General features: G+C 38.6%; 1 protein-coding gene and 1 long non-coding RNA gene across 7 annotated transcripts in view; both read right to left on the bottom strand.

Moving 5' to 3' along the window:
* The window catches only part of TRIM36 (tripartite motif containing 36), a 43,464-nt gene extending 35,003 nt beyond the window's left edge, over nucleotides 1-8,461 (bottom strand). For 3 of the 6 annotated variants that reach the window (XM_019727807.2, XM_019727808.2, XM_019727811.2), the window contains exon 1: nucleotides 7,866-8,461. In XM_019727807.2, coding sequence (XP_019583366.2) covers nucleotides 7,866-7,928 — 63 coding nt within the window. In that variant the 5' untranslated portion in view covers nucleotides 7,929-8,461. The remainder of the gene's footprint in view (nucleotides 1-7,865) is intronic. The other 3 variants (XM_019727813.2, XM_019727814.2, XM_019727815.2) reach the window with 2 other exon arrangements.
* Nucleotides 8,462-17,729: 9,268 nt separating this feature from the next.
* LOC141570397 (uncharacterized) lies at nucleotides 17,730-20,061 on the bottom strand. The gene is made up of 3 exons (XR_012494400.1): nucleotides 19,683-20,061; nucleotides 19,302-19,430; nucleotides 17,730-18,648 (listed from the first exon to the last, which is right to left on the bottom strand). It is a non-coding gene; the product is annotated as an uncharacterized LOC141570397 (long non-coding RNA).
* Nucleotides 20,062-26,783: the final 6,722 nt, after the last annotated feature.

Below are 26,783 nucleotides of genomic sequence, written 5' to 3'. Positions count from 1 at the left end.
CGCTGTGCAAATGTCTGTTGTCTTCGCACAGCACTGTCAAGAGTGGTAGCTTCTTCTCCAGCCCCTCAATTAAATAACGATGTAGCAGTGTAGAATTAAGAACAGCAAGGGACCATAGCAATGGTCTTTAATGCAAACCCCTCAATTTACAGATGAGGTGCAGAGAGGATGAATGCCTTGCCGGCTAACGACTGGACCTTTGTGGTCAAGATGTAATGCCTGTTCCCGTGGCCCCACGTGCTGGAGTTGAGACTGCCTTCTTTCCACAGATTTGAAGCATCCTAATCAGGAGGCAAATGAGGAAAATAACGAATGCCTGTGTAATTTACTTACCTATAACATGTACTACACCATGTTCCCATATAGATTTTTAAAAGTTCAACCATTAAGAAGCATTATACCGTAAGTCAGTTTGTTTTTAACACTGGTCTTGGGTTAAATAATTCCCCTCTCGCTGTAATCTTTTATCAGCACTCTTAAATAGCGCTTTGGTCCAAAACTAACTAGTTAACAGAGTAAAAGAGATTAGAAGGCTTCATTAACACGAATAAACATAAAATATGTATAACGACAATATTTGGCTGAAAATAAATTCGGAAGCCCTTCCATTATGCAAATCAAACTTCAATGAGCTATCATTTTCCACCTTATTCTCTCAAAGTTCAAAAATTATGTTAATACACTTGGCAAGAATGTGGGGAACTAGGCACTTCCAAACTTTTTTGTGATAGTATAGAGTGGTATAGCTTATTTGAAGGGAAATTTTGCAAGAGCTATTAAAATTTTTAAATGCTTATACCTTGACTCAGCAATTCTACTAAAAATGTTCCCACTGAAAGATTTACTTATGTGTGCACAAAAACATGTGTACAATGATTTTAATTGATACCTTATTTATAAAAACTAAATTTCTATCACCCATAATGTACTTCCATACCGTGGAATACTATACAGCAGTTAAAGTGAATGTACTGATGAAAAGCGATTTCTAAAATGTAGTGATAAAAAAAGTGCAAAACTTTTTTTTTTTGGATTCTGTATAAAATAAGACAGGCATATGTGCTTATATGGGCAAATAAGTAAATAAAAATAAGTCTCTGAAATAGAGCACAAAAATGTTAATACAGTCCAGTATGGAAGACACTTTTCAGTTACATTGTATTGTATTATTTGAACTTTACAGTATGTTTTACTTCTAGAAACTTTTTAATGTAATTTAATCCATAAACTTTTAAAAGCAAAAAAGGGGAGGAATATTGGAAAGAAGATAGCAAATATAAAACCACCATCCTAAACTATCATTCTTCCACTTCCTTAGTCATTTCTACCCACTTTGGCGGCCATGCTTTGTGTCATCTCATCCATTTCTCTCAACATCCATACATTCCAGCCTTCCAGTTACAAAGATACCAAGATCCTTCCCAGTTCCTCCAGTTAAAATCCTGTGTGTGTGGGGGGGGGTGGAGGGGGGTGGGCTGTAAATCCTTTTCTCTCCTTCCCCTTGCACCTCTGGTCAGCCTCCTTTTCCCAGGCCAACATTACCAAGCCTACCGATTAGGAATTAACAGATGACTTTCCATATGTGTAAGTTGCTGTCCTTATAGCTCATTTGCACGGGGACAAAATAAGCTAAGGTCCTGGACGTCAAGCAACTTTGTGTATGAATATAACCAGGAGGGGATATATGTGCATGTGAATGTATATGGATGTTTGTGTGTTGGGGGGCAAGGAGGTAAACTGGTAATAACTCAAAATGAGTCTACTATAGTTTGGAGGGCCTGTAATACCATGCTTCCTTTCTGTAGACATTGGGACACTTTTACAGGCTTTTAAGTTCCAATGACATGAAAGATCCGTACTGTTTTGTTTTTGAAATCATTATTCCCCCGATTTACATTGCATATGCTATCCCTTGGTGCCTACCTCTCCTTAGTTTGGAATTACCTAGCACCTCCTCTTCCAATAGTTTCTTTAAAAATATGGGTCAAAATTCAACACAAGGAAGCTTATTTCATGCCTGCCCCACCCCAAGTCCACAGATCTTCAGTACTCTTTATGTACTTATTCACTTTGTGTACATATTTACTCATTATGGTATCTCCTGCTTGTTGGTATTGCTTAATTGCTCTTCTATCACAGAAGCATGAGCTATGTCACATCTATCTGCTGTATGAAGTCCAAAAGGTCAGGGAAAGATGTCAATTTTCTCCTACTTGACCTGCTAAACAACCACCACTTCCCCAACACACACACACACACACACACACACACACACACACACACACACAGCATCATCATCCTGGTTTGGTAAAACTAAGACTCAATAAATATTCATTACCCAACATTTAAAATATAAACCCGTTACCCTTTAGGTTATGTCCTATTCACTAAACTGACCTAGTCTCTTTCCATACTGATTCCTAATACCCAACAAGAGATTAAATTCCTAGTGCATAATTCAGTCAGCGATGTGAGGCACCACTGGCTCTTAATCTGTTTGGTCTGAGATCAAACAGCCAGGGTCCCATTCTGTTAGTACTTCCTGAAGAAGAAGGTGATATGGCCACATCCTCCTAAACCTTGCCTCCTGATGGGAACCCCTAATCATCAAACAAACTAGGTACAGAATTCAGAGAGCCCTGGATTTAGGGGAAATAAGGAAGATGGCAAATGAAGTGAATCACAGGATTTCACAGCAATTGGCACATGCACTATCTACGCTGCTTGGTATCAGGAGGTTACAGGTGAAGAGACAATAAATGGCATTTATCAGTTATTAACCCAAGCCTTAGAGGGACCAGGCTCACCTGTCATAAAGTGTTTCTATGGGAACAACCTCAGGGGAGGGAGTCCAGCAAGCCAGGAAGTTCAGATTTCCACTGCCTAGCCAAATCCTACTCAAGTTTCAAGCTACAGGTCTACAGCCTCTTTTCTCATTAGTCTAGTTTTCATTGATTAGCTCCCCTTACTCTGAACTCCTTTAGCATTTAGAGTCTTACCATTCAGTCTAACATGATTACACACACTCATTTCATACACTAATGTTTGAGGTCTTGAAAGCCTTATCTACCCATCCATTTCAGCTTTTGTTTCTTTGTTTTAAGAGAAAATCCAGTGGGCATTTATCTACTAACTGATAGCACCAGACCAACAATTTGAAATTTGATGAGAGGAACACAGTGCTGCTCTGGCAGGCATTTTCCCAGTAATGGCAGGAGTGTACTGGTGGGCAAAGGGGTGTCTTGACCACCATGAGGTGAACAACACTGGTAATATTGAGAGGTTGTTAGCAGGTCCCCTTTGACCATATTTTATTATTCCTACATTTAGGCATCATAGGTTTAGCAAATAAAAACACAGGCCAGACACCCTGTTAAATTGGATTTTCAGATACATAATGCAAGTTTTTGTAACACAAGCAAGTCCCAGATATTGAAGGGGACATAGTTATGCTAAAAAAATCAAAAACAAAAAACAACAGCTATTATTTATCTGAAATTCAAATTTAACCCTACATCCTGTATTTTATCTGGCAACTCTACCTCCACTTGTTAATGACCACACTTTGGATATAAAGTGTCTCAAGACCCAACCTTGTTGTCATAGTAGCTAGATGTAATAGCTTTCATTTACTGAGGGCCTACTATGTGCCAATAATCGGGAACTTTGCATAAAATATTCATTTAAGCCTTGCAATAACCCTGTGAAATAGGTATAATTCCCTTCTGAGGGAACATATAATAACCACAACCCCTCCCCACCTCCACCCACAGATTACATAGTACCCTCAAGGTCACACTATAAGATACCAAAGAACCAAGATTCAAACCTGGTCTCACTTGTGTCCTTATTGCACTGCTCACAAGTAAATATAAAACATGGTATTTTCAACTTCATAAAAAACCTGATTTAAACATTCTTTTACAAAATAGTTTAAGGGGTACTTTTCTTCAAATTATCTTTTGAACAATGTAGTAAAAAATATCAGAGGAAAATTATAATGATATTTATGAAATTAGCTATTTTCAAGTGACATTGCTAAAGTCTAAATCTTCTGTTTGCCTAACACATTTCACCCAATCCCAAGACTATATATATATATATATATATATATATATATATATATATATATATGTATATGTATATGTATATATATATATATATATGAATACTTTGCAGTGGACACCTTAGTATTATCACCCAGTTTAGATATCAGTTGTGTGACCTACTATCTATTGAGCGTTCTAAAACAGATCATTTGGTATTTTGGTTTTGGTCCCAGAAGAAGTTTAAGACTTTGAATTAGTCTGGATTTGAGGATTTTCTAAACCTAAATTCTCAGAGTACAAGCATCTTCTTTTTTAAAGTAAATTGTTTATAAAAGTTCTTGAAATTTTTGTGCCTAAAAGTTGTTCAAAGTAATAATTCACCAATGGAATCATTTCCTGTTTCTCTAACAAAATTAAACGTAGGTATTCCAAAGCCTCTATTATTTTGCTCAAACTATTGTACTCTTTGGAAGTGCCTGAACAGTAACTACTGAATGATGAGAAACAAGAAGTACTTTCCGCCCATTTATACATAAATATAAATATGTTAAATATTCTAAATATATGAGGTATACTAAATTTAAATTCTTCTATCTTTGTTGTCATCGAATCTTCATTATATGGTTCCAGGAGAGTACATGGGAAAGAAAGGGAAGATGTGTATGAAGATGATAAAAAAAAACTAGTGAGGCAAATCTTTCTAGAGACCAGAACAGTTTGAAAATACTGCTTTGAATAATCCTAGATATTGATCACAGATTTGGAAAGCTCTCTTTTAGCCCAAAGAAACAAGTTACAAAAGAAACAGGAACAAAAAGCAGCTTCCAGAAATCGTACTAATTTCTCTGATAGTGAAATATAAGGACGTCCATTTACATTGATTTTTTAAACCTCTTGAGAATTATTGTAGATATTAAGTATACTTAGAAGGTATTGTTTCACAAGCAGAAAGACCACATTGGTAGAGATCACTGTGTACGTTAAATATTAAAGTAATCATGACAATAGAGGAAAATAACCTGATCAGGTTTGTCATGTGGGTTTTAGGTTTCCCTGAAATGAAAGGCTCACCTCCCACATTCAGAGAACACACAATAAACTAATTTAATTTAAAAGAGACAGACAGCAAACTGCTGCTATAGAAGAAGGTAGAGGATTGGAGTGAAGTTCCACCTTTTACTCTGTAAAACTTTCTGGAAAGGATGAGTATTTTTGCAAAACCGTGTATTAATTTCATAAAGTTTTAAAGCCATCAGAGAAAAGTGAAAGAAATTATGGTGATGGTCAACCTACTGGTCTCAACTTTGAAGGAAGGGAAGGTAGAAGAAGGGGGCAGGAGGACGATGGTGCTCTGCTCCCCTTTAACTCAGCAAAATGGAACCTAAACTCCTCAGAGGAAAACAAAACAAGTAAATCTCAAAGTTCTACTCTCTGTGGCTAATACTCAAGAGAGACATTCAGTGTTCAAATCCTGTACAATCATGCACAAAGTGAGGGTTTTAAATGGAGTTGGGGGAGGGCGGTGAGGAGACTGGACAGTTGAAATGGTTATAAGCCTACCCCTGTCACACACACACACACACACACCACCACCACCACCACCACCACCACCTCAAAAAAAAAAAAAAAAAAAAAAAAAGAACAGAGGGCGGAACTGTCCCAAGTTCTTACTGTGAGAGCCTGCTTTCCAGCCTCAGAGATTCCACAGGGGCATCCAGTCTCTCTGACTTTGGAAGTCAGCTGAGAATGCTGTGTTTGCTGCAGGCCTCATTACTAAAGCCTACCGAAGAAGCTGTGCCTAGTCAAGAGTGAAGCAAGGAAGTTCAGTGGATGAAAACCAGGTTATTTTGTTTTTGTATAGCGGTAAACACATTGCCAATTCTGAGAGGTTTGTTTTTATTTACCTTTACTTTATTATAAGAAGTTTGAAGGGTTCACTAATGGTTCTGCCCTACTTCACAGTTTACCGGTCTGCTTCATAATCACCTGGGGTGTCAACATGCAGATCTCTGGGTCCCATCCCTGAACTATGCTCTCAGAATTTAAAGTTTTGCCCGCTTTTTGAAGGATAGTATTAGCTAGCTAATACAATGCTGGCTTACTTTGAAGAATGTCTGACACCACAAGGCCAAACTCACTTCAGCCATCTTATTCCCTATCCCATCAAGAGTGGTCCATTAATCAACAAAAGGCATCCTCCTTCCTCCTCCACCCTCTCCTGCACCTTCCCCCACAGCGTCCGAGCTCCAGTGCCCCTGGGTCCTGCTGTGCGCTTTGGGGGGGGGGGGGCGGGGGGCGGGGAGGAAGGAGGCGAGTTCTGGTCCAGTGGCTGCGCACCTCTTCGCAGCTCTAAAACAGCATTTCCTTCTGGACATCTCCTCCCCCCAGGGTCGGTCCTCCAGAAGGTGGGTGGAGAGGGCTGTGGTACGCAACCTAGGTCCGGGCGGTGGCCAAGGAGAGGCTATTTGGGGCGACAAGGAGCTTGGATGTGCGGGCCTGACTGTGGGACGGCCCTCGACGTGCAGGATGGAGCCCGGGTGTAGGAAGACAAACGGAACAAGGGTCCTCCGTTTGTACTTACGGTCTTGGGCTGTAATTGTTAGGGGCAGCCCGAAGCACAGCCCCTGCCTTAAAAATGTTAAGAACTATTCTATTTCACATGCGTGTATTCCGTGTTTGCAGAACAGGAGAGAGCATTCAGGGAGGCGCACGGCTTGCCGGGGACGCTTTAGTGTGGGAGAGCATTAAACCGGATCCCCAGCCCCGAAAGCCACAGGACTATGTGGCCTGAAGCTAAAATCACTCCATACTCTACATCCGCAGAGTTGGGGTGAGTGAGGTATGAGGCTGAAATTTCAGGGGCTCACTCCAGGCATGCAGAATCATCCTGTTCCTTTCCCAGAACCGCGCGCAGGAGTACTTTTCTCCTCTGTGCCATCACCTCTTCTAGAAACTTCAGGTGCAGAGGGCAGACGCCGTTTCTCGCTTTCTCCGCGCCTGCGAATCCCGACGCACCGCGCACCCGGCGGCCTGTGCATTTCCCGACACATCCCTCTTGCAAACATCTCTGGGCAGTTTCTCTCACGCACGGCGGGGTCCAGCCTCCCCGCAAGGCTTTCTGCCCAGGCGCAGCGCCACCCAGCCCGGCCGAGGGCGTGGTCGCTAGGCACCTCCGACAGCGCCAGCCTGGGTTTGGAAAGGGCTCCCCGACAGGAGCAGGACTGAAATCCGGCTCCTGAGCATCTCCTCCTCCCCACCAAAAGAAGGTGGCTTGAAACGTTCCCGGCTTGGACCAGCCGGTAAGGACCTGGAAACGCCAAGGCGGGGCGATCAAGGGTGCTGTTTACCAGACACACCGTGGGACTTCACGCTCAAGCTAATCCCGCCCTCCCGGCCACTTCACCCGCTGTTCGGACCCTCCTTCCGCGCTTCGCGCCTGGACAGGCAGTCGCCCCCTCGAAGTCGCCACGCTTGGGCACCCCCGAGTGCATCCAGGAGCGCCCCCTCGGCCAGCGCCCGGCCCTCCTCCCCATCTTCGCACGCTGAAATCTCGCCCTCACGGTCCCGGGAGCCCCCTGCCGCCGCCCGGTTGGCCCCAAACACGCCGGAAAATCCCCCTTGGTTCATTTCCGAGATGCAGCACAATAAAGAAAAGAAGGCTAATTTGCATTGTGCAGCTGCTGGGATGCCCGGGCTGAGAGCGGAGACCCGGGAATCCCAGCCCCGCCCCGGAATGACTGGGATGCCCACAGATACCGGCCAGGTGGTGCCCGACATAGGGATCCAGGCCACCGCACCGCGCGCCACAGCACCTACCTTGCCTCTGGCTAGCAATTCCATGATGTAAGCAAATTCGCTCATCTCCCCCGACTCAGACATGGTTACGACGCTTCTCAAACTCTGGAGGACCGAGACGGATGCATCGAATTTGTTCCTTCTGTTTTTAGTCTTGAGTTTTTCCAAGCGCTCCGCCAGTATGCTGTTAACGAGGAAAAATGAGGAAGCGGGGAGACAAGCAAAAAGTAGGGTTGGGTGGGTGGAAAGCCATAGAGGGCTCCTGGGCAGCCGCGGCCGGCGTGCTCGGCTCTGGAGGGGTGAAGCGGTCCGGGCCCTGAGAAGTAACGGAACAAACGAGGGCGGCGGCGGCGGCAGTGGCGGTGAAATCCTCACCGGGCGGAGCCGCCCCCGAGGCCCCGCCTCCTCAGGGGTCGCTGCCCGCGCCTCCCGCCGGGGTCGGATCGCTGCCGAAACAAACACCGACACAAAAGCCAGGCCTCTCCCGGCGTGGCGCGGACCCAGCCCAGACACCCACTGGATGATTAAAGCAGTGCTGTATCGGATGCCCGGGAAGGCGGCGACCCGGAGCTCTCAGCGCGAGGACCAGGAGGAATCCCCATCACACTGGCTGGAGGTGCGAGGGCAGAAAAAATGAATGCAGAAGAGGCACAACAAAGGATCTGGCTGCCAGCGCCGAAAGGAAAAAAAAAAAAAGTGAGGACCCAGGAAATGGCAACGGCGCATCTCAAGTCAGCCTTCCTGAAATCCAATAGGTAACAAAGACCAAGCCCAGCGCTTCTGAGATGAGAACAAACACAAGGATTGTATTTTAAACACTCTAAGTGTGTAAGGTCGATTGTATCTCTATACCTCTTGATTCTCAACTTTCCCTTAATTTGGAAAAAAAAAAAAATCCTGCCAGCAAGGTTCCTATAGACAAACACTCTCAGAGATTCACTCACTTTCCGGTTACTGGTTTCATTGAGTTAAACATTCAGCGCATGTTTCTCACATTTTATACTTTTTAAAACAGCAGCTCCCCTAGGAGGCTGCAGCTGAAATGGCCTCTCAATCTTCTCCCAGCTTCATTCATACCTGACAATCTTTGCTTCTCTTGAAAAGAAAACTTGGCTGAACAAAGTCAGTCCTCCTCTATTACTTGCTCTAGGCACTCTTATCTTTCTTGAAACGATGGAAAACAATAAGGGCTTGGGGTTTTCTTTAAAAGAATCCACAAGTGATAGTTACATTAGACACAAATAGAAGATTTGCTACAAGAGTGAACCACTTTCCTTAAGCAGGTTGGCAGAGTTTGCCCTGGGCTCAGCATCAGTTGCAGGGTGGAATGTGGAAATGACCTAATTTGCAGGAGCATAGGAGTTTGCAGGCTTGATGACACAGGGGTTTTTCTTGTTTGCCTCTTCTAATTTCTCCTCTCTGGCCCAGAAGTCCAAAAGTATGTAACAATTTCTTTCTTTTTTTCCCTATACACCTCTTCTTAAAGTTCCAATAATGTGGCTCCTTGACTCTTCTACCAGACCTTAGCTCTTCTTCAATATGTTGCTTTCCTCTCTGCGTTGGGGGCTGATAGCCTATGAGAACACAAAGCAAAAATTAATGTGCTTGGTGTTCATTGTTGGGGCTCAGTAGGAAGTAAGACAATCATGTTTCCTGCGTAGAAGCTGCTTATCCTTCTCAAGTTTGGTGGAACCTGGTGTACGTTCTTTGCTACCATAAGCAAAACTAGTGGAATTCAAAGAAAGTAGTATCCATGAATAGATTCCTCTCTCATAGTATCAGCAATACTTGGCAGATTGCCCAAAAGAGGTATTGCTCTAAAAGTTTTTCATGCCCAGAATGGCTTCTAGCGCTTGATAAAAATTACAGTGTTAGGGCTGAACAACTCATCTTACATCTGCTTTACAAGTAGGAAAGAGGCAAAGTATAGACAAAGGGGCCTACAAGTCAAATGTTTCCCCTAAAAACTTTCTCCCAAAGCCCATCCAATGACCTCCACTTACATCTCCCTTATGAGAACTGGGTCACATGTCCACTCCTAACTGCAAGGAAGGCTGGGAAAGTGGTTATTTTACTCTAGGAACACTGATTGCCACTCTAAACAAAAATCAAGGATATGATGTGAGACAGAGATTGGGTAGGAAACTGTTTGTGCCCCCACCCCTCTGGGAGGTCCATTCAATTTCCTGAGTTTCATTTTTCTCTTCTGTAAAATGACTGGTTTTGAACTAAATGGTGATCTAACTCTTCCTGCTCTTAATGTTAAGACCTCTAGGATCCCTTTGCCATCTGGCAACACTAACTGCCACTCTTTGCCCTGAAAAAGTTGCTATTATAAAAGGTCTGTCCACCTGATCACTTGCTACTAGAAAATATTCCAAGCAAAATATCCTTATCAGTTGCCTGGATTTCTAGCCAAGACCACAATGGGAGGTGGGGGTAAGGACCTTAGAATCAGCTGCTGCAGTCGCAGGGAGTAGAACTGTCCGAGTCCAGATCATTGCCCAGAAGTTAGAATCTGGGCTGGGTCCTGAGCATTAATTAAATGCCTGGTGGCATGTATCCCTCTTTATGGTTGTCAGTATGTGAAGAGCAATAAAGACCTTTCAAAGATGACACGCATAGGAAATGAAGACCACTTTAAAATTTCCCCTGAAATTCTATGTGTGGACTTCAAAGACACGGGGTCAGACAGTCAATGGGTACCAAACAAAAGTTGTTCTATTATTTCTCTTCTAAGAACAAAATAAGCTTAATCTCATACAGATTACTGTCAAATTTCCTTCCCCAAAGGAACCAAAATTAAGAAAAAAGTTAATTCGTATTTCTTTAAAAATCATGAAATTAACAGGACAGATGCTGCTTCACAGGGAATTTGCCCATCTGAGAGAAATATATTTAATAGAAGAATTATGTGATGTATAAATTTTTCTCACTGAGAAGGACAGCGACATTAGAGGGTTGCATGCTGTGGGAAATCTGCTATTTTCTACCTTCCATCTAATGGAGAGCTCTATTGCCATGCCAATTATTGAAATAATTGTAACCTGATCCACAGCTTTTGATTTCATTTTCATCCACAACACTCTATTTTCTCCATCTAATGGTAATCAACATAGCACATAGGAGTTTTAACAAGTAACACTGACAAAATACACTTTCTGAGCTTGTTTTTAAACTGTGAACACAGATAAATAATTGCATTTGTGAAGGTTTAGAAGTTGAAATCTATAATGATTAATGTTTGGCAGTTTAACTTAAGAATTAAAGACTAGACTAAGGAATCTAAAAAGATCTTGGTTTTAATAAACCCTCCTACTTACTTCAACAGTTTTTATTTCAAAAGTGCAAACATAAAATGCAGCTTTCTAACACAAATGCATCCTATAGCATCTGTACCCAGAATGATCATTAAAAAATCAGTTTTTTTAAACAACTTTTTTGAGGCATGATCTACATACCATAAAACCCAACAATTTTAAGTGTGATTTAATGATTTTCATTAATTTATGGAGTTGTGCAACCATCTCATAATCCAGTTTTAAAACATTGGAATATCTCTCCATTTATTGAGATTTTTCTTTAATCTCTTAGCTGTGCTCTATAGCATGTAGTGGTCAGATGTATTGCACTTCTTTTGTTAAATGTATTGCTAAGTATTTTATTATTATGAATGAAATTGAATCTTAATTTCATTTTTGAGTTGTTCATTGCTTGTATATAGAAATACAACTAATAATTGCATAATGAGCTGTATTTTACAGTGTTACAAAATTTATTTTATTGCAGTAGATTTTATTTGTAGATTCCTTATCATATTATAGATGTACCTCAACTTATGATGGAGTTACGTCCTGAGAAATCCATTGTAAGTTGAAAATATCATAAGTTGAAAAAGCATATAATACTACAATGTAGAGTATGGGTTGTTTACCCTCATGATCAGGTGGCTGACGGGGGCTGTGGCTCACTGCCACTGCCCATCATTACACTACACATCATTAGCCCAGAAAAAGATCAAAATTCAAAGTCCAGTTTCTACTGAAAGCTTTCACACCATTGTAACTCAAAAAATCGTAAGTTGGGGACCATCTGTACCTGTAACTAAAGAAAGTTTAAATTTTTCCTTTGCAATTTATACGCCTCTAATTTATTTTTCTTACCTTATTGCTCTGGTTAGAAACTCCAGTACAATAGTGAATAAAAGTGACAGAAATGGACATTTTTGCCTTATTCCCAATAGGTGAGAAACATTGTCTTTAATCATTAAGTATTGGCTTAATATAGTCCATAAACTTTGATATGCTGTGTTTTTGTTTTTATTCACTTAGAAATATTTTTAAATTTCTCCTGGTGATTTTTCCTTTGATACATAGGTTATTTAGAAATATGTTGTTTAATTTCTAAGTTATTCCAAATTTCTAAATATTTCAGGTTTCCATTTTTCTTTGTTTTGATTTCTAGTATAATGCTCTTTTGAACAAGACCATCCTTTGAATGATTTCAATGTTTTTAAAATAATTTTGAGGCTTTTTTAGGTTTTACATGGGAGTCAGCAAACTTTTTCTTACCAGGTAAGATAGTAAGCGTCTTACACTTGCAGCCATACACTCTTTTTGACTACACAACTCTGCTGTTATAGGATGAAAGCAACCATCAACAATGGGTAAGCAAACGGGTGAGACTGTGTTCCAATAAACATTTATTTACAGAAACAGCAACTAAATAAGCATGTGAAAAGATGCTCAACCTCATTAGTCATTAGGGAAATGAAAATCAAAACCACAATTGGTATCAGTTCACATCTATTAGAATGCCTATACTTAAAAAACAAAACGGAAAATAAGTGTTGGTGACAATGTGGAGAAATTGGAACCCTTGTACCTGGGTGGTGGGAATATAAAATGGTGCAGCCACTTGTAGGAAACAGTTTAGTGATCCTTTAAAAGTTAAACATAAAATTACCATATGACCCAGCAATTCCATTTCTAAGTATAGACCCAAAAAAACTTAAAATAGGGAAGCAAACAGATATTTGTACATGAATGTTCACTGCTGAGTTTTTTTGCAATAACCAAAAGATAGAAACCCAACTGTTGATCAAATGAATTAATAAACAAAATGTAGTATATACATATAATGGAATATTATTAGGTATAAAATGGAATAAACTTCTGATATATGTTACAATATGGATGGACCTTGTAAACATTAAGTTAAGTGAAATAAGCCTGACACAAAAGAATAAATATTTTATGACTTCACTTATATGAAATATCTAGAATAGGCAAATTTGTAGGGACAGAAAGTAGATTCAAGGGATAGGAGGGAGTGGGGAATAGGGAGTTATTGTTTAACGGGTACAGAGTTTATGTTGGGGCTGATGAAGAAGCTCTGGGTGTAGATAATGGTTGCACAACATTATTAATGTAATTAATGCCAGTGAATTGCACACTTAAAAATGGTTTAAAAACATTAGGTGGCTGGTCCTTGGGTTGTAGTTTTTTGACCCTGGCTTAAAATATCATCTATTTGGGGGTAATTTCCCTGTGCTTAAACAGAATATGTGTTTTGCTGTTGGGTACAGTGTTCCATGAATATCAGTTTAGTAAAGTTGGTTTTCTATGTCTTATGTCTGTTCTGCCTCTTTTCTTTCTTTCCTGTCTTCTTTTGTGTTAAATATTTCTCAGTATACCTATTTCATTCTTCTGTTGACTTTTAACAAAATTTTTATTTCTTATTAGTTACTCTAGGAATGATATCAATCTTAACTGATCACAATCTACTTTAGTTTAATACTGACTTAATTGTGGTAAAATACAGCAACTTTACAATATAGTTCAAATTCTCCTCCCTCCATTGTCATATATATTACATCTACATGTGATAAACTCAACAATACAGTGTTATAATTATTGCTTTACACAATTTAACAAAAGATTGCATGTTTTTAAAGAAATTAAGAAGAGAAAAGGAAATGCCAGCCCTAAATCAAACATTAGACCAAATGGACATAATTGACATTTATACAGCACTTCATCTTAGGACACTAGACTGTACAATCTTTTCTAGTGTACATGGAACATTCTCAAGGATAGACCATATGTTGGGATGTAAAACCAGCCTCAGCAAATTTAAGAAGATTGTAATCATACCAAGCATATTCTCTGATCAAAAGGCTCTGAAATTGGATATCAGCTGAAAGAAGAAAGCAGGTAAAACAAATATGTGAAGATTAAACAATATGCTTTTAAAGAATGACTGGGTAAAAGAAGAAATAAGAGGAGCAATCAAAAGATATATAAAAACAAATGAGAATGAAAATACATCCTATCAAAATTATTGGGATGCAATGAAAGCAGTAATAAGAGGGAAACTTATATCATCACAGGCCTATCCCAAAAAACAAGAAAAATCCCAGATAAACAACCTAACATTATACTCTAAAGAACTAGAAAAAGAAGAACAAATGAAAGCCAAAGTAAGCAGAAGGAAGGAAATAATAAAACTCAGAGCAGAACTAAATGAAATAGAGAACAAAAATACAATAGAAAAATTTAATGCAACAGAGAGCTGGTTCTTTGAAAAAAGTAATAAAATTGACAAATCCTTGGCTAGACTCGCTAAGATAAAAAGAGAAAAGACACAAATAAACAAAATTAGAAGTAAAAGAGACGGTACCACAGATAACACAGAAATACAAAGGATCATAAAGAATACTATGAAGGATCATATGCCACCAAATTCAATAACCTAGAAGAAATGGACAAGTTCTTAGAAACATCTAACCTTCCTATACTGAATCACAAAGAACTGGAAAATCTAAGCAGACTGATCAACAGTAAGGGAATTGAATCAGTCATCCCAAACCTTCCCTAAAACAAAAGTCCAAAACCAGATGGTTTCACAAGTGAATTCTACCAAAACTTCAAAGAGGATCTAATACCTGTGCTACTCAATTCTTCCAAAAAATTGAAGAAGAAACAGTACTCCCTAATTCATTTTACGAGGCCAACAATAACCTGATACCAAAACCTGGTAAGGACAACACAAAAAAAGAAAATTACAGACCAATATCTCTGATGAATACAGATGCAAAAATCCTAAACAAAATTCCAGCAAATCGAATACAACAATGCATTAAAAAGATTATATATCTTGATCAAGTGGGGTTCATCCCAGGGGAACAAGGATGGTTCAACATATGTTAAACAGATCAATATGATACACCATATAAACAAAATAAAAGATAAAAATCATATGATCCTATCAATAGATGCAGAAAAAGCATTTGACAAGATATGATATACAACATCCACTTATGATTAAAACACTTAATAAACTGCGTATAGAAGGAAAATACCTTAACATTATAAAGGCCACACATGACAAAGCCTCAGCTAATACCATAATTAATGGTGAAAAACTGAAGCCTTTTGCTGTACATTCAGGAACAAGACAGGGCTGTCCCCTATCACCACTGCTTTTCAACATAGTATTGGAAGTCCTAGCCAGAGCAATCAGGCAAGAGAAAGAACTAAAAGGCATCCGAATTGGAAATGAAGAAGTTAAATTGTCACTTTTTGCTGATGACATGATGCTATATATAGAAAAGCCTAAAGTTTCCACCAAAAAGCTATTAGAAACTATAAATGAATACAGTAAAGTTGCTCGCTACAAAATCAATGTACAAAAATCCATTGCATTCCTATATATTAATAATGAAATCTCAGAAAAAGAAATAAGAAAACAATTACTTTGCAATTGCAACAAAAAGAATAAAACACCTAGAAATAAACTTAACAAAGAATGTGAAAGAGCTATACCTGAAAATATAAGATATTTTTAAAAGAAATTGAAGAAGACACAAAGAAATGGGAAGACATTCCATGTTCATAGTTTGGAAGAATCAACATAGTTAAAATGGCCATATTACCCAAAGCAATATACAGATTTAAGACAATCCCCATCAAAATCCCAATGGCATTTTTTAAAGAAATAGAACAAAACCCCATCAGATTTGTTTAGAATCATGAAAGACCTCGAATAGCCAAAGCAATCTTAACAAAAAGGATTAAGGCTGAAGTATCACACTCCCTGACTTCAGCTTGTACTACAGAGCAACAATAATCAAAACAGCATGCTACTGGCAGAAAAACAGACATGCAGACCAATGCAATAGAACTGAAAACCCAGAAATAAACCCACACAAATGTGGACAGATAATTTTCGACAAATGAGCCAAAAACAAAAAAGAAAGCCTCTTCAATAAATGTTGCTGGGAAAACTGGAAAGCCCTGTGGAAAAGAATGAAACTAGACTGCTATCTGTTACCATATACCAAAATTAACTCAAAATGGATCAAAGACCTAAACATAAGACCTGAAACAAGCTGCATAGAAGAAAGTATAGGTACTAAACTTACAGACCTTGGGTTCAAAGAGGATTTTATGAATTTGACCTCAAAGGCAAGGGAATTAAAAGCTCAAATAAATGAATGGGATTATATCAAACTAAGAAACTTCTGCACAGCAAAATAAACCATAAACAAAACAAAGAGGCAACCAACTGAATGGGAGAAGATATTTGCAAACAATGCCTCTGATATATCCAAAATATATAAGGAACTCATACAACTCAGCAACAACAAGACAAACAGTCCAATTAAAAAATGGGTAGAGGACATGAACAGAAACTTCTTCCAAGAAGACATACAAATGGCCAGTAGACATATGAAAAAATGCTCAAGTTCACTAGCTATTAGGGAAACGCAAATCAAAACCACAATGAAATATCACCTCACACCTGTTAGAAGGCTATCATCAACAAGACAATAACAACAAGTGTTGGAGAGGCTGTGGAGAAAAAGGAACCCTCATAAACTGTTGGTGAGAATGTAGAATGGTGCAGCCGCTATGGAAGGCAGTGTGGAGGTTCCTCAGAAAATTAAGAATAGAATTACCACATGACCCAGCAATCCCTCTCCTAGGTATCTACCCCAAAAACCTGAAAACATTTACCTGTAAAGATATACGTACTTCAATGTTCATTACAGCATTATTCACGGTGGCCAAGACATGGAAACAACCAAAGTGTCCTGCGATAGATGACTGGATAAAGAAGAGGTGGTATACATACACAATGGAATACTACTCTGCCATAAGAAAAGATGAAATAGTGCCATTTGTAACAACATAGATGGACATTGAGATTATTATGCTAAGCGAAATAAGTCAGACAGAAAAAGTCAAGAACCATATGATTTCACTCATATGTGGGATATAAAACTGACAGCAACAAATGAACAAGACAAAGAAACAAAAACTCACAGACGCAGACAACCGTTTAGTGGTTACCAGAGGGTAAGGGGGGAGGAGGGATAAAGGGGGTCAAATATGTATATGTATATATATATATATATATATATATATATATATATATATATAGAGAGAGAGAGAGAGAGAGAGAGAGAGAGAGAGAGAGAGAGAGAAAAAATACATATTTATTTACCCAAAAGTTTATCATTTCCAGTGCTCATCATTTCTTGCTATCTATAATCATTTCCTTTCATTCTGAAGACTTCCTTTAGTGTATCTTGTAGGACAATCTGTTAGCAATGAATTTCTTCAATCTTTCAATTAACTTGTAAATCCAAAACAATTGCAATAAAACTCTCAGGGATTTTCCAGGAACTTGTCAAGTCAATTCTAAAATTAATTCAAAAGAGAAATGCACGAGAATGCCCAGGACAATTTATAAAAAAATAATATTCTAGCAAATACAAAAATGAAACCATAATTAGAAAAAGTGGTATAAAAGTAGAAAAATAGATCAATAGAACAGTAGAAAATCTAGACAAAAATTCATGATTAGGTTTTACATGATTTATATTTATTTTCTAAATAAGAAGGTGACATTTGAAATCAGCAGTGAAAGGATGGACCAATCAAATGGTGATGAGAAAACCTCTGTATAAAATCTTTATACAAAAGTTCAAAGAAATGAAACTGGGAAAAAAACATTTACAACATATACAACAGATAAAGGATACATTTAAGAATACATAAAGAACACCCTGTAAATCAAAAGAAAAGAACAAATAACGCAATAGACAAACGGGTAAGGAATATAAACAAACTATTTGTAAATGAGGGAAAACAAATGACCAATAAACATGAAAAGATGTACAACTACAATAGTAATAAGGGAAACAATCAGACACTATCATAATTCATTCATCAGGTTATTAGCAATTAAAATAAATTGATAATATAAATTTTGGAAGAATGTAAGGAAATGTGTGCCTTTAAGAACTTTTAATTATGAGTATTGATATAGCTATTTTGGAGAGCAATTTGGCAGCGGTGATTAAAATGTTAAAAGATTCAGCAATTTCACTTTTCAGTATCTATTCAGAGAAGCATCCTTTAAGGAGGTGTATATAAATATGTTAATTGCAACATGGTTTACAATGGTAAAAAATTGGAAAAATTTAACTTTCACCAACAAAGGAGTGCTTGAATAATTTATGCTATATCCATATTTTGGACTCTATATAGCATATAAACTATACAGAGGGTGACAAAAAATGTATACACATTTTAAGAAAGGAAAACTGTATTAAAATTGAAATAATATATACTGATAACAAAAGATGAATACAAGTCATGTTTGACTTCTACAATTACAAGAGGTGCTCAAAATGGTTACGATCAGCATCCAGACACTTCTGATTACGGGGAACTACTGCTTGAGCAATGTTGACAAAGTGTCCACTTGTATACATTTTGTTGATGCCCCCAGTCTATATATAGTGTTGAGAAAGAGAGAAGAAACAGAGAAAGAGAAAATATTTGGATAAATGTCTAAAAACTTACCAAGTTTGATGGAAAACATTAATGTACAGATTCAAGAACTCAATAAGCCTGTAGAAAGGTAAACACAGAGGTTCACACCTAGAGTCAAGAAAATGGCAGTGTCTTCTCACTGTTCCTCCCATGGCAGAAGCGGTGAGAGAACTCTCTGAGGTCTCTTTTATAGGGGCAATAATCTCATTCTTGAAGGCTCCAGCCTCATGATCTAATCACCTCCCAAAGGCCCCACCTTCTAATACCATTACACTGAAAGTTAGGATTATAAATATATGTCATGGGGGTCATGTATTCAAAAATACATGAATTGTTGTGGAGACACAAACATTAGTCTATAGCAATATCCTTTATGTGGGTATTGCTAGTAAGTTTGAAGGCTATAGGCTTTGTCTTGATCTTGTTTCTGGTCACTTTGTTGGACTCTCTTATTATTTCTAATAGTTTGTTAGTTGATGATCCTGGAATTTTTAAAAAAGATGTTATTATCTGAATATATTTTGGCCATTTTTTTACTCTTCTTTACCAGTATTTACAGATTATTTCATTTGCGGAACTGGATAGCAGAAACGATAACAGTCATTCTTACCTTATTTCTAACTTTAATGGAAGCCATCCTAATAGTTCACCTTTTGTAGCTGAAGATTTTTGGGAATAAGGACTTAGGCTTAATAATATCCTTTATTGAATGAAGAAGGTTCTTTCCATTCCTAAGATGCTAAAAAAGAATTTTTACATTAGATACACATTGTTGAATTTTATCAAACGCATTTCTGAGGCATTTACAGGATTGTATGGTTTCCATTTTTAATCTAGTAATAGAGTGAATTACATTAATATATTTTCCAGTGTTGAAACTCTGGAATAAATCCTGCTTGGTTATGACATATAATTCTGTTAACACATTACTGAATCTGATGTACTAAGATATTCTTCAGCATTTTTGCTTTAATGTCCACATTTGTCCCACCTGATCACTTTCTGGTTGCCTAGGGCTCTTCCTGTTCCTGTAACTGCCCTTTCTGAGTCAGTAGCACATTTGGAGTCATTGCCATTTTTAAGTTGTGCCTTTTCTCTGTTAACATTATTCCATCTGCTCTGTATGTTTCAGGATTCCTGATAATAATTTCTGGCTCATCCAGTGTTTCTCTTTCTGTATCGTTAAGTACTGCTATGAATTGAAAAAACAAAAACAGAAAACATCGGTCATTTTGAGAAATTTGGGATGAGAGGGACAGAAGCCTTTGCCTGGGGTCTACCTTGCATCTTGTCCAAAATCCAAGAGTGATGCCATTTTTTGGCTCTAACTAGAATCTGATTATTTCTAGTACTCTCTGATCAGTTTAAATATCACCAGAAAACTTGGCACATCTACCTAATATTTCTTTCTCTTTCAATGTGTTCTTTTATTTAATGCCATAAAATGTTAACTATTAAGAAGAAAGGTAGCACATTAGCCAAAGTTGTCTGTAATGGAGATATGTCACAATATACCTTTCCTATAGCTTTTCAATACCCATTTGGGACAAATTCTTAGAATTTCTTCTTGGAATGAACCAGTTTGGTCATGTAGATTTCATCTCCATCGGAACAGGATTTTTCTTTTTTTTTTCCAAGTGAAGTGTTGGTTACCTCAGTTGCATAAGAACAGTGTTTTCTTTTTGAGTCCCTTTTCCCTTGAGGTAAAAAGGACATTGTATCTCTAACAGTTTCTTTTCTTCAGAAGTTTATCATACACAGTCTTTGGTGTAAAGAGGGTGACAAACTGCTTTGGGATTGCTTAAGCACACAGAATCATCCTTGTCTTAGAGTTTCCCAGATGGCAAAGTTGGAACTGTGTGCTCATATCCTAAATCCATCCTCAATCTCGGAGGACAAGTTATTTCTCTAGCAAGCAAGACTTTACCCAGGAAGAAACCTAGGATGGCCAACTCAGGCTATCATAGAAGCCAGCAGCTCCCTAACACACATTGCTGAGCACATGGCCTTTCATGTCTGAATGCCAAATCCATTCACTGAATCCCAATATACCAACAACATTCATTCATTCATTCATGCAATATGACTGACCACCTACTATGGGACTGGTAGTGTTCTGGTGGGGCAGATTCAGCAGTGAACAAGATAAACCAGATTCTTAAAATATAAATGTCCTTTTACTACCATGCTGTGTTTTGAATGCTTCAATTCTGTATCAGGCTTTTGATGCTGAGGTAATATGATCTTGGTAGGGAGGGCAGAACCTTTTATTCCTGCAGGGTACACTGTGAAATTATATACCATTTCTTTCCTAGGAAATGAGATATGCAAAGAGATCATCAGTTTGCTTGTCACTAGATATGGTAGAACTATATTAGATAACCAGTTTTTTCTTAACTAAGGTCCTGATCAGTAACCCACCCCATACCCTTTCACATTGGGGCATGATTCTTTGGGGAAATGATAGCTTCTAAAGGCAAGGGAAGGTAAGGTTCAGAGAGAAACTCCCTCTGATCAATACAGCTGCAGCATCATGATAAATTATTTAACCACATACTCCGTTTTTAGTTTCTTTGATCTGCTGGTCTCATCATGCCTGGTTGTGTTACTGCCACCAAAGTTTGCTTTTTACGAGGCTGAAGAACCTCCCCTCAGTACTTCAGTCATCATCTTAGGGAAAGGTTCACTTTGTATTATTCTTCCTGCCTCATAGCTAAGCGTCAGTGTGTTTTACCACCGTGAAGGATTTTCAGTGCACTGTTGCTTTGAGGTGTTATGAGCCAGTAGTGCTGGTAATGAGATGCATCTTCCTGTTTGCTCCTTATTTATTTTAGAAGGTTGTTTGTTTTGTAAGTGTTGGGGAAGGGAAGATATAGGGAAGAAGGAGGAAGGATAATTTGCAGGACCTCGGATTGAGATTTAAGTATTGCTCTTGGCAGCAGTGAGTAAGAAGAATGGGGTATATTGAGAGGTGGGAATTAGTATTAGCTTGGCTGCTGTGTCATTATCAAACAAGGAGATGATTGGCTCTGGCAAAAATGATAGTGTGTCTATTGTCCTCTTTTGCCACCCAGACATATTTTTAATTCTCCTTCTTGTTGTGTCAGCGTTCCTGAACAAAGGGCACAGCTTACATCTGCATTAATTTGAAATTAAGAATGTTAACACCACCAATAGGCTATGATTTATTGATTAAGTATTTGCTAGGGCTCCAGCACTGTTGTTCTATTATAGAGGAGAGAAGTATTTCCGGGAATAAATTGACAGAGTAGGAAAAAATGCTAAGAAAGAGATTCCAGAAGCATTATAGTATAAAAATAACATTGACTTTGAGGATCAGGAAGGACAAGCTTTAGGCCAAGAGGCAGGCACATTGTCACCTGTCCTCAAAGTACAAACTGGCCAGCCAAGGCAAACAGAGGAGCTATGGTATGTGTTTAAAATTTTTAAATCACCTTTTTCTAAATAAGACCAATGGCACAATGGGAAAAGCATGCTGAGAATTTTATTTATTAACTTATTTGCTGCTTTTTTGTAACTGCCTTATTTACTCCCTTTCCACAGAACACTCCTTCCAAGTCTTGCTATTCTGGCTGCCTCCTTTCTCCTCACTGACTCTGCTTTACTGCATTTGCTTCTTATTTGAATCCATAATTGACGTGGAGGGTTCTGTGTCTTTTGCAATTTGAAGTAACTACACTCTATTTTAAGGACTCAAACCACTTGTGTGGCCCCTTTCTCTCAATGCCCACACATTAGACAGGTCTCCAGTTGGCGTACGGAAGCTTCTAGGTGCTCTAGGGCGCTTCCACAGCCGTTGTTGGCTGTGTATTCTGGCAAAGCAAACGTGAAGAATTCAGTAGTTTGAATGGCTTGTCTAGTGTCAGAAGGCAATCAGGATTAATAACAAACTGAAAATAAACCACAACACCTCAGCCAGAGCCTTAGGCTCTGACTCAGAACCCATCTCTTTGTTTACTGTGACACGCATAATTTTGAAATCTATCAGGGGAACTGTCATTTTAATATTTTCCATTTCCTAACACATTTATGGAACACAGGAGCAATATTTATAAATATTTCCTTAGAGAAGCAATATTGGTACATTAATATAAATGAGAAGGATATTTTCTGCAAATACATCTGTTTTTACAGTTTTATCAGCTTGCTGGGGACAGCACTGTATTTCACAAAGGCATTTCACAGTATATTGTTTCCTCTTAAAAGGAAAATTGTTAATATTTATCTTTTGTAAAACTTCATAATATATGTTTCTATGTATAATGTGTACTTAGTTGAAATATTTGTATCTCATGATTCCAAAGGAGTTTTAAGTTTCTTTTGTTAATATACCTGATGAGGTAAAAAAGGGTTAATAAAAGTGAGCTTGAAGGAGGACTGCCCAGGCCTGCATCCCCTTCCCAGGAACCGTCCAGGCTCATCCCCTAGAAATAAATCAAAGGTGTCCAAACATGCCTAAAAAGAGGAGATAAGACCCAAATGGTATTAACTGGTTCCTCACACATGCGCAAACTGTTAAAACCTGTCCATTACTTGAATTCTAGCCTCATTATAATACAATTAAAACAAAGTGAACATTAAGGCTTGTCCCTCCACTCCCCGGGGGTTTTTCTGTATGTATTCTGGGTAACAGCATGCACAGAAAGAAACTAGTTATATAACCAATATATGTCAATCAAATGACCTATATGTCACAGCTTCTGCTGTAAGGAAATTTACCTACCCTTTGCTATGTAGGAAAAAGCTCACCTAAAGTTAGGTGCAGTTGTCTGCCCTGGCAACGTCAATGGAGATGTCTTTCTTCTTCAATAAACTTCTCTGCTCTCCTCATTTCGGGATGAGTCTGTGAATTTCTTCACCTTTTGCAAACGACCAGGGATTTATTTCAATGACACAACAATACCAAATTTGGTTTACCTGTATGAAAAGAAATACTTTCTATTTAACTATAAAAGTACTCATTGAGGAACAAACTTTAAATAATTTGTTACATGTTACCCAATTATTTTGTTAACAATGAGACAGAAATGACTATCATATATAAAGAATCTAACACCTATTAAGCCCACAGTATTTAGTGAATGAACGAATGAACAGGTGAATGATAATATCTACTTTATAACCGGAGAAACTGAGATCAAAAGAAAGATTTTAGCCATAATCAAGTATAGTACAACCCAACTAAGAAATTCTCTAAACAGTTAATTCAAATATTCTTTTCCTTTCTTTCTTTAAAAAACAAAAGAAAGCTTTCATATTGGACATTTACTCTTTGAAAGGGAAATCTGAGAGTAATAATGTCTTGCAGAAAACTAAAAACCTTCAGATTAAAATGTCAGAATAAAAATAAAGAAGAAAATTATTTCATCTAAATAGTACTTCTTTTACTCTTAATTGTAAGAGTCTAAAATAATCATTTAAATACTATGAAATTATGGAAACTCATCAATTAGAATTCTAAATTCTAGATAAGGGGAAACTGGAAGTCTAAGTTCTAACTTTTTTTAAAAATTGTATACACCACCTTGTTTGTATTTTCCAAATGACTATTGCAAGGCAGTAACACAGTCTTACCTTCACCCGCCAACAAAAACCACAGATATTTTCTGAGAAACTCTATTCTATGGTGCATGAGTCTAAAATTTAGTTTCTTCCTTTTACAGAACCTTCAGAAATGTGCCCAACTTTAAAAGGAAGGAAGGAAGGAAGGAAGGAAGGAAGGAAGGAAGGAAGGAAGGAAGGAAGGAAGGAAGGAAGGAAGGAAGGGAGAAAAAGCAAAGAAAAATACATTTTCCAGTCTTCTTTGCAGCTAGGGGTGGCCAGTGAGATATCAGTGGAAGTTGTTAGGTGGGGCTTCAGGGAAAGCCTGTGTTCCCTTTCCTTCCTCCTCTTCTAACTGAAACACAATTCTAATGCCTGGCATTCCAATCCCCATCTTGGACTACGGAGGAGAAACTGAAGATATTATAGAAGTCTTGCGCTAAGATGTATAGAGAAGAAAGAAAGATGAGCCCAAGTCTCTGTCTAAGAATGGTGAGGCTGCCATTCTAGCCTTTGACTGCCTACCACCTATCTTCTTTTTCTCAAGAGAAAATTAAACTCGAACATGTTTAAACCATGTTATTTGAGTTTTCTGTTGTATAATCAAACCTCGTCCCTCGTCCTAGCCACATTATAGCTATTTGACCTTTAGCAATTCATTTAACTCCTCTATCTCATCTTACTCATCTGTAAAAAATGGGCACAATGACAGTACTGGTTCAGAGAGCTGATATAGGGATTAAATTAACACACGTGAAGAACTTAGAATTGTAACCAGTACCGACTGAGGGCTCAGTGAATCCTCTCTGTTATTATTGTTCACTTGCACCATCTATAATACCTGGAGTATAAATGTGAAAGGGTGTAGGAAGAGGAGAACTCACTGCATTCGCTTCTTGCCACATTCTTCAGGGACAGAGACCTGAGCAAAGAGCTTAACAGAACACTGACAAGACTTCTCAATTAAAAGCACCTTACAGATTGCCAAGAGCTTTCAAATAGCTGAGTCCCTCTAATTCTTACCAGAGTACTAAGATGAGGGTGAATGTTGAAGCTTGTTTGTGTTGGCAGGTCGTTAGCTGGCTGGCCGAGTAGCCAGAGTCCAAGTTCACTGTTCTCCAGTGAGGGCCAGCTGGCTTGGTTCAATTTCATGGCCCTAGAGAGTGCAGCGACTTGGCCCTGCGTAAATGCCCTCTGAACTTGATTCTAAGTTTAAACTGTGTGGGAAAAAGACACAAGGAAGTATATAATTCAGCCACGCTCCTGAGAAACTCTAAGCGTCTGCCTTCTCCACCTACCAGCCGCTGCATGCGGGTGGTAGCTAAGGATGTTTGTTTGTTTGTTTGTTTGTTTGTTTGTTTGTTTTTAAAAAGAGAGGTTTCCTGAATCTCTCCCAGAAATCTGACACTTTTTTTCAGCTAGCTTGTTTAGAAGATGTCTGAGCCTTAGGGTTTTAACTTTAGGATACCTCCCAGATTAGCTCCATTCCAATCTCAATATAATAATGATGATAATGGCTAATAAGTACTGAGCACTCACTATGGGTCAGGCACTATTGTAAGTGCTTAATCACATCACCCCATTTGATCCCCACAAAGCTCTGTGAGGTAGGTGCTATTCCATCCATTTCAGAGGTGGGCACGCTGAAGCACAAACAGTGGAGTGACTTGCCCCGTCATCAGGAGAGGCAGTGGCAGAGCCAGGAAAGAGCCAGGCTCTTAGTCACCACCCCGTACATAACTTATAGTCATAAACTCTCCCTTTGCTGCCTGTACTCAAGCCTCAGCCACTCTGGAGGGTGGAGAGGGCATCGGTGTGTTTCTCTGACCAGGTGCTTTCAATCTAGGCCACATTTTTATCACTTCCTATTCCACATCCCAGTCTTTCATTACTCACAAAGGACTAGAAAATCCATCAGGCAGTATATTCTACCAGGTCAACTACCAGGATTGTTCTGTCTTCTATGAAGAGGGCTTGTTGCCTTTGCTCGGTCCCTCTGCTCAGCTCACCATGAAAAGCTCATGAGATCTCAACTGATTCTGGGTGGTGAGCACACAATGTGACATCCAGATGATGTATGACAGAACTGTACACCTGAAACCTATGTAACTTTACTAACCATTGGGACCCCCTATAAACTTTAATTAAAAATAAAATAAAGCCATAAATGGGGAAAAAAAACAAAACAAAACTCATGAGGGCCTGTGGTCTGTGGCTCTAAGGCCTCTCCTCCTGGGAAATTCTCTCTAAAGAGTCCATTCCTGCTAGTGAAATCCAATCAGGTAAGAATGACTTAATGTAATATACACCAGAATAAAGCCCCATTTCCTTGATACTAACAGGCACTATCAATATAATGTGGGGGGCGGGGAAGTGATAGGAATCGACCCAGGATTTTTAAAAAGTAGAAAGATATAAAAATGTGCTTTACTTCTGTTATCTTCCTCCGCACAACCCATAGCTCCAGTCTAATAATGAGGAAAACATGAACTGAATCCCAATTGAAAAACAGCCTACAATATAACTGGCT

This window comes from Rhinolophus sinicus, linkage group LG03 (genome assembly GCF_036562045.2).
Source record: "Rhinolophus sinicus isolate RSC01 linkage group LG03, ASM3656204v1, whole genome shotgun sequence".
Taxonomy (NCBI): domain Eukaryota; kingdom Metazoa; phylum Chordata; class Mammalia; order Chiroptera; family Rhinolophidae; genus Rhinolophus; species Rhinolophus sinicus.
Note: the sequence above shows the minus strand (reverse complement) of the source record. Positions and strands in the feature narration are given on the sequence as shown.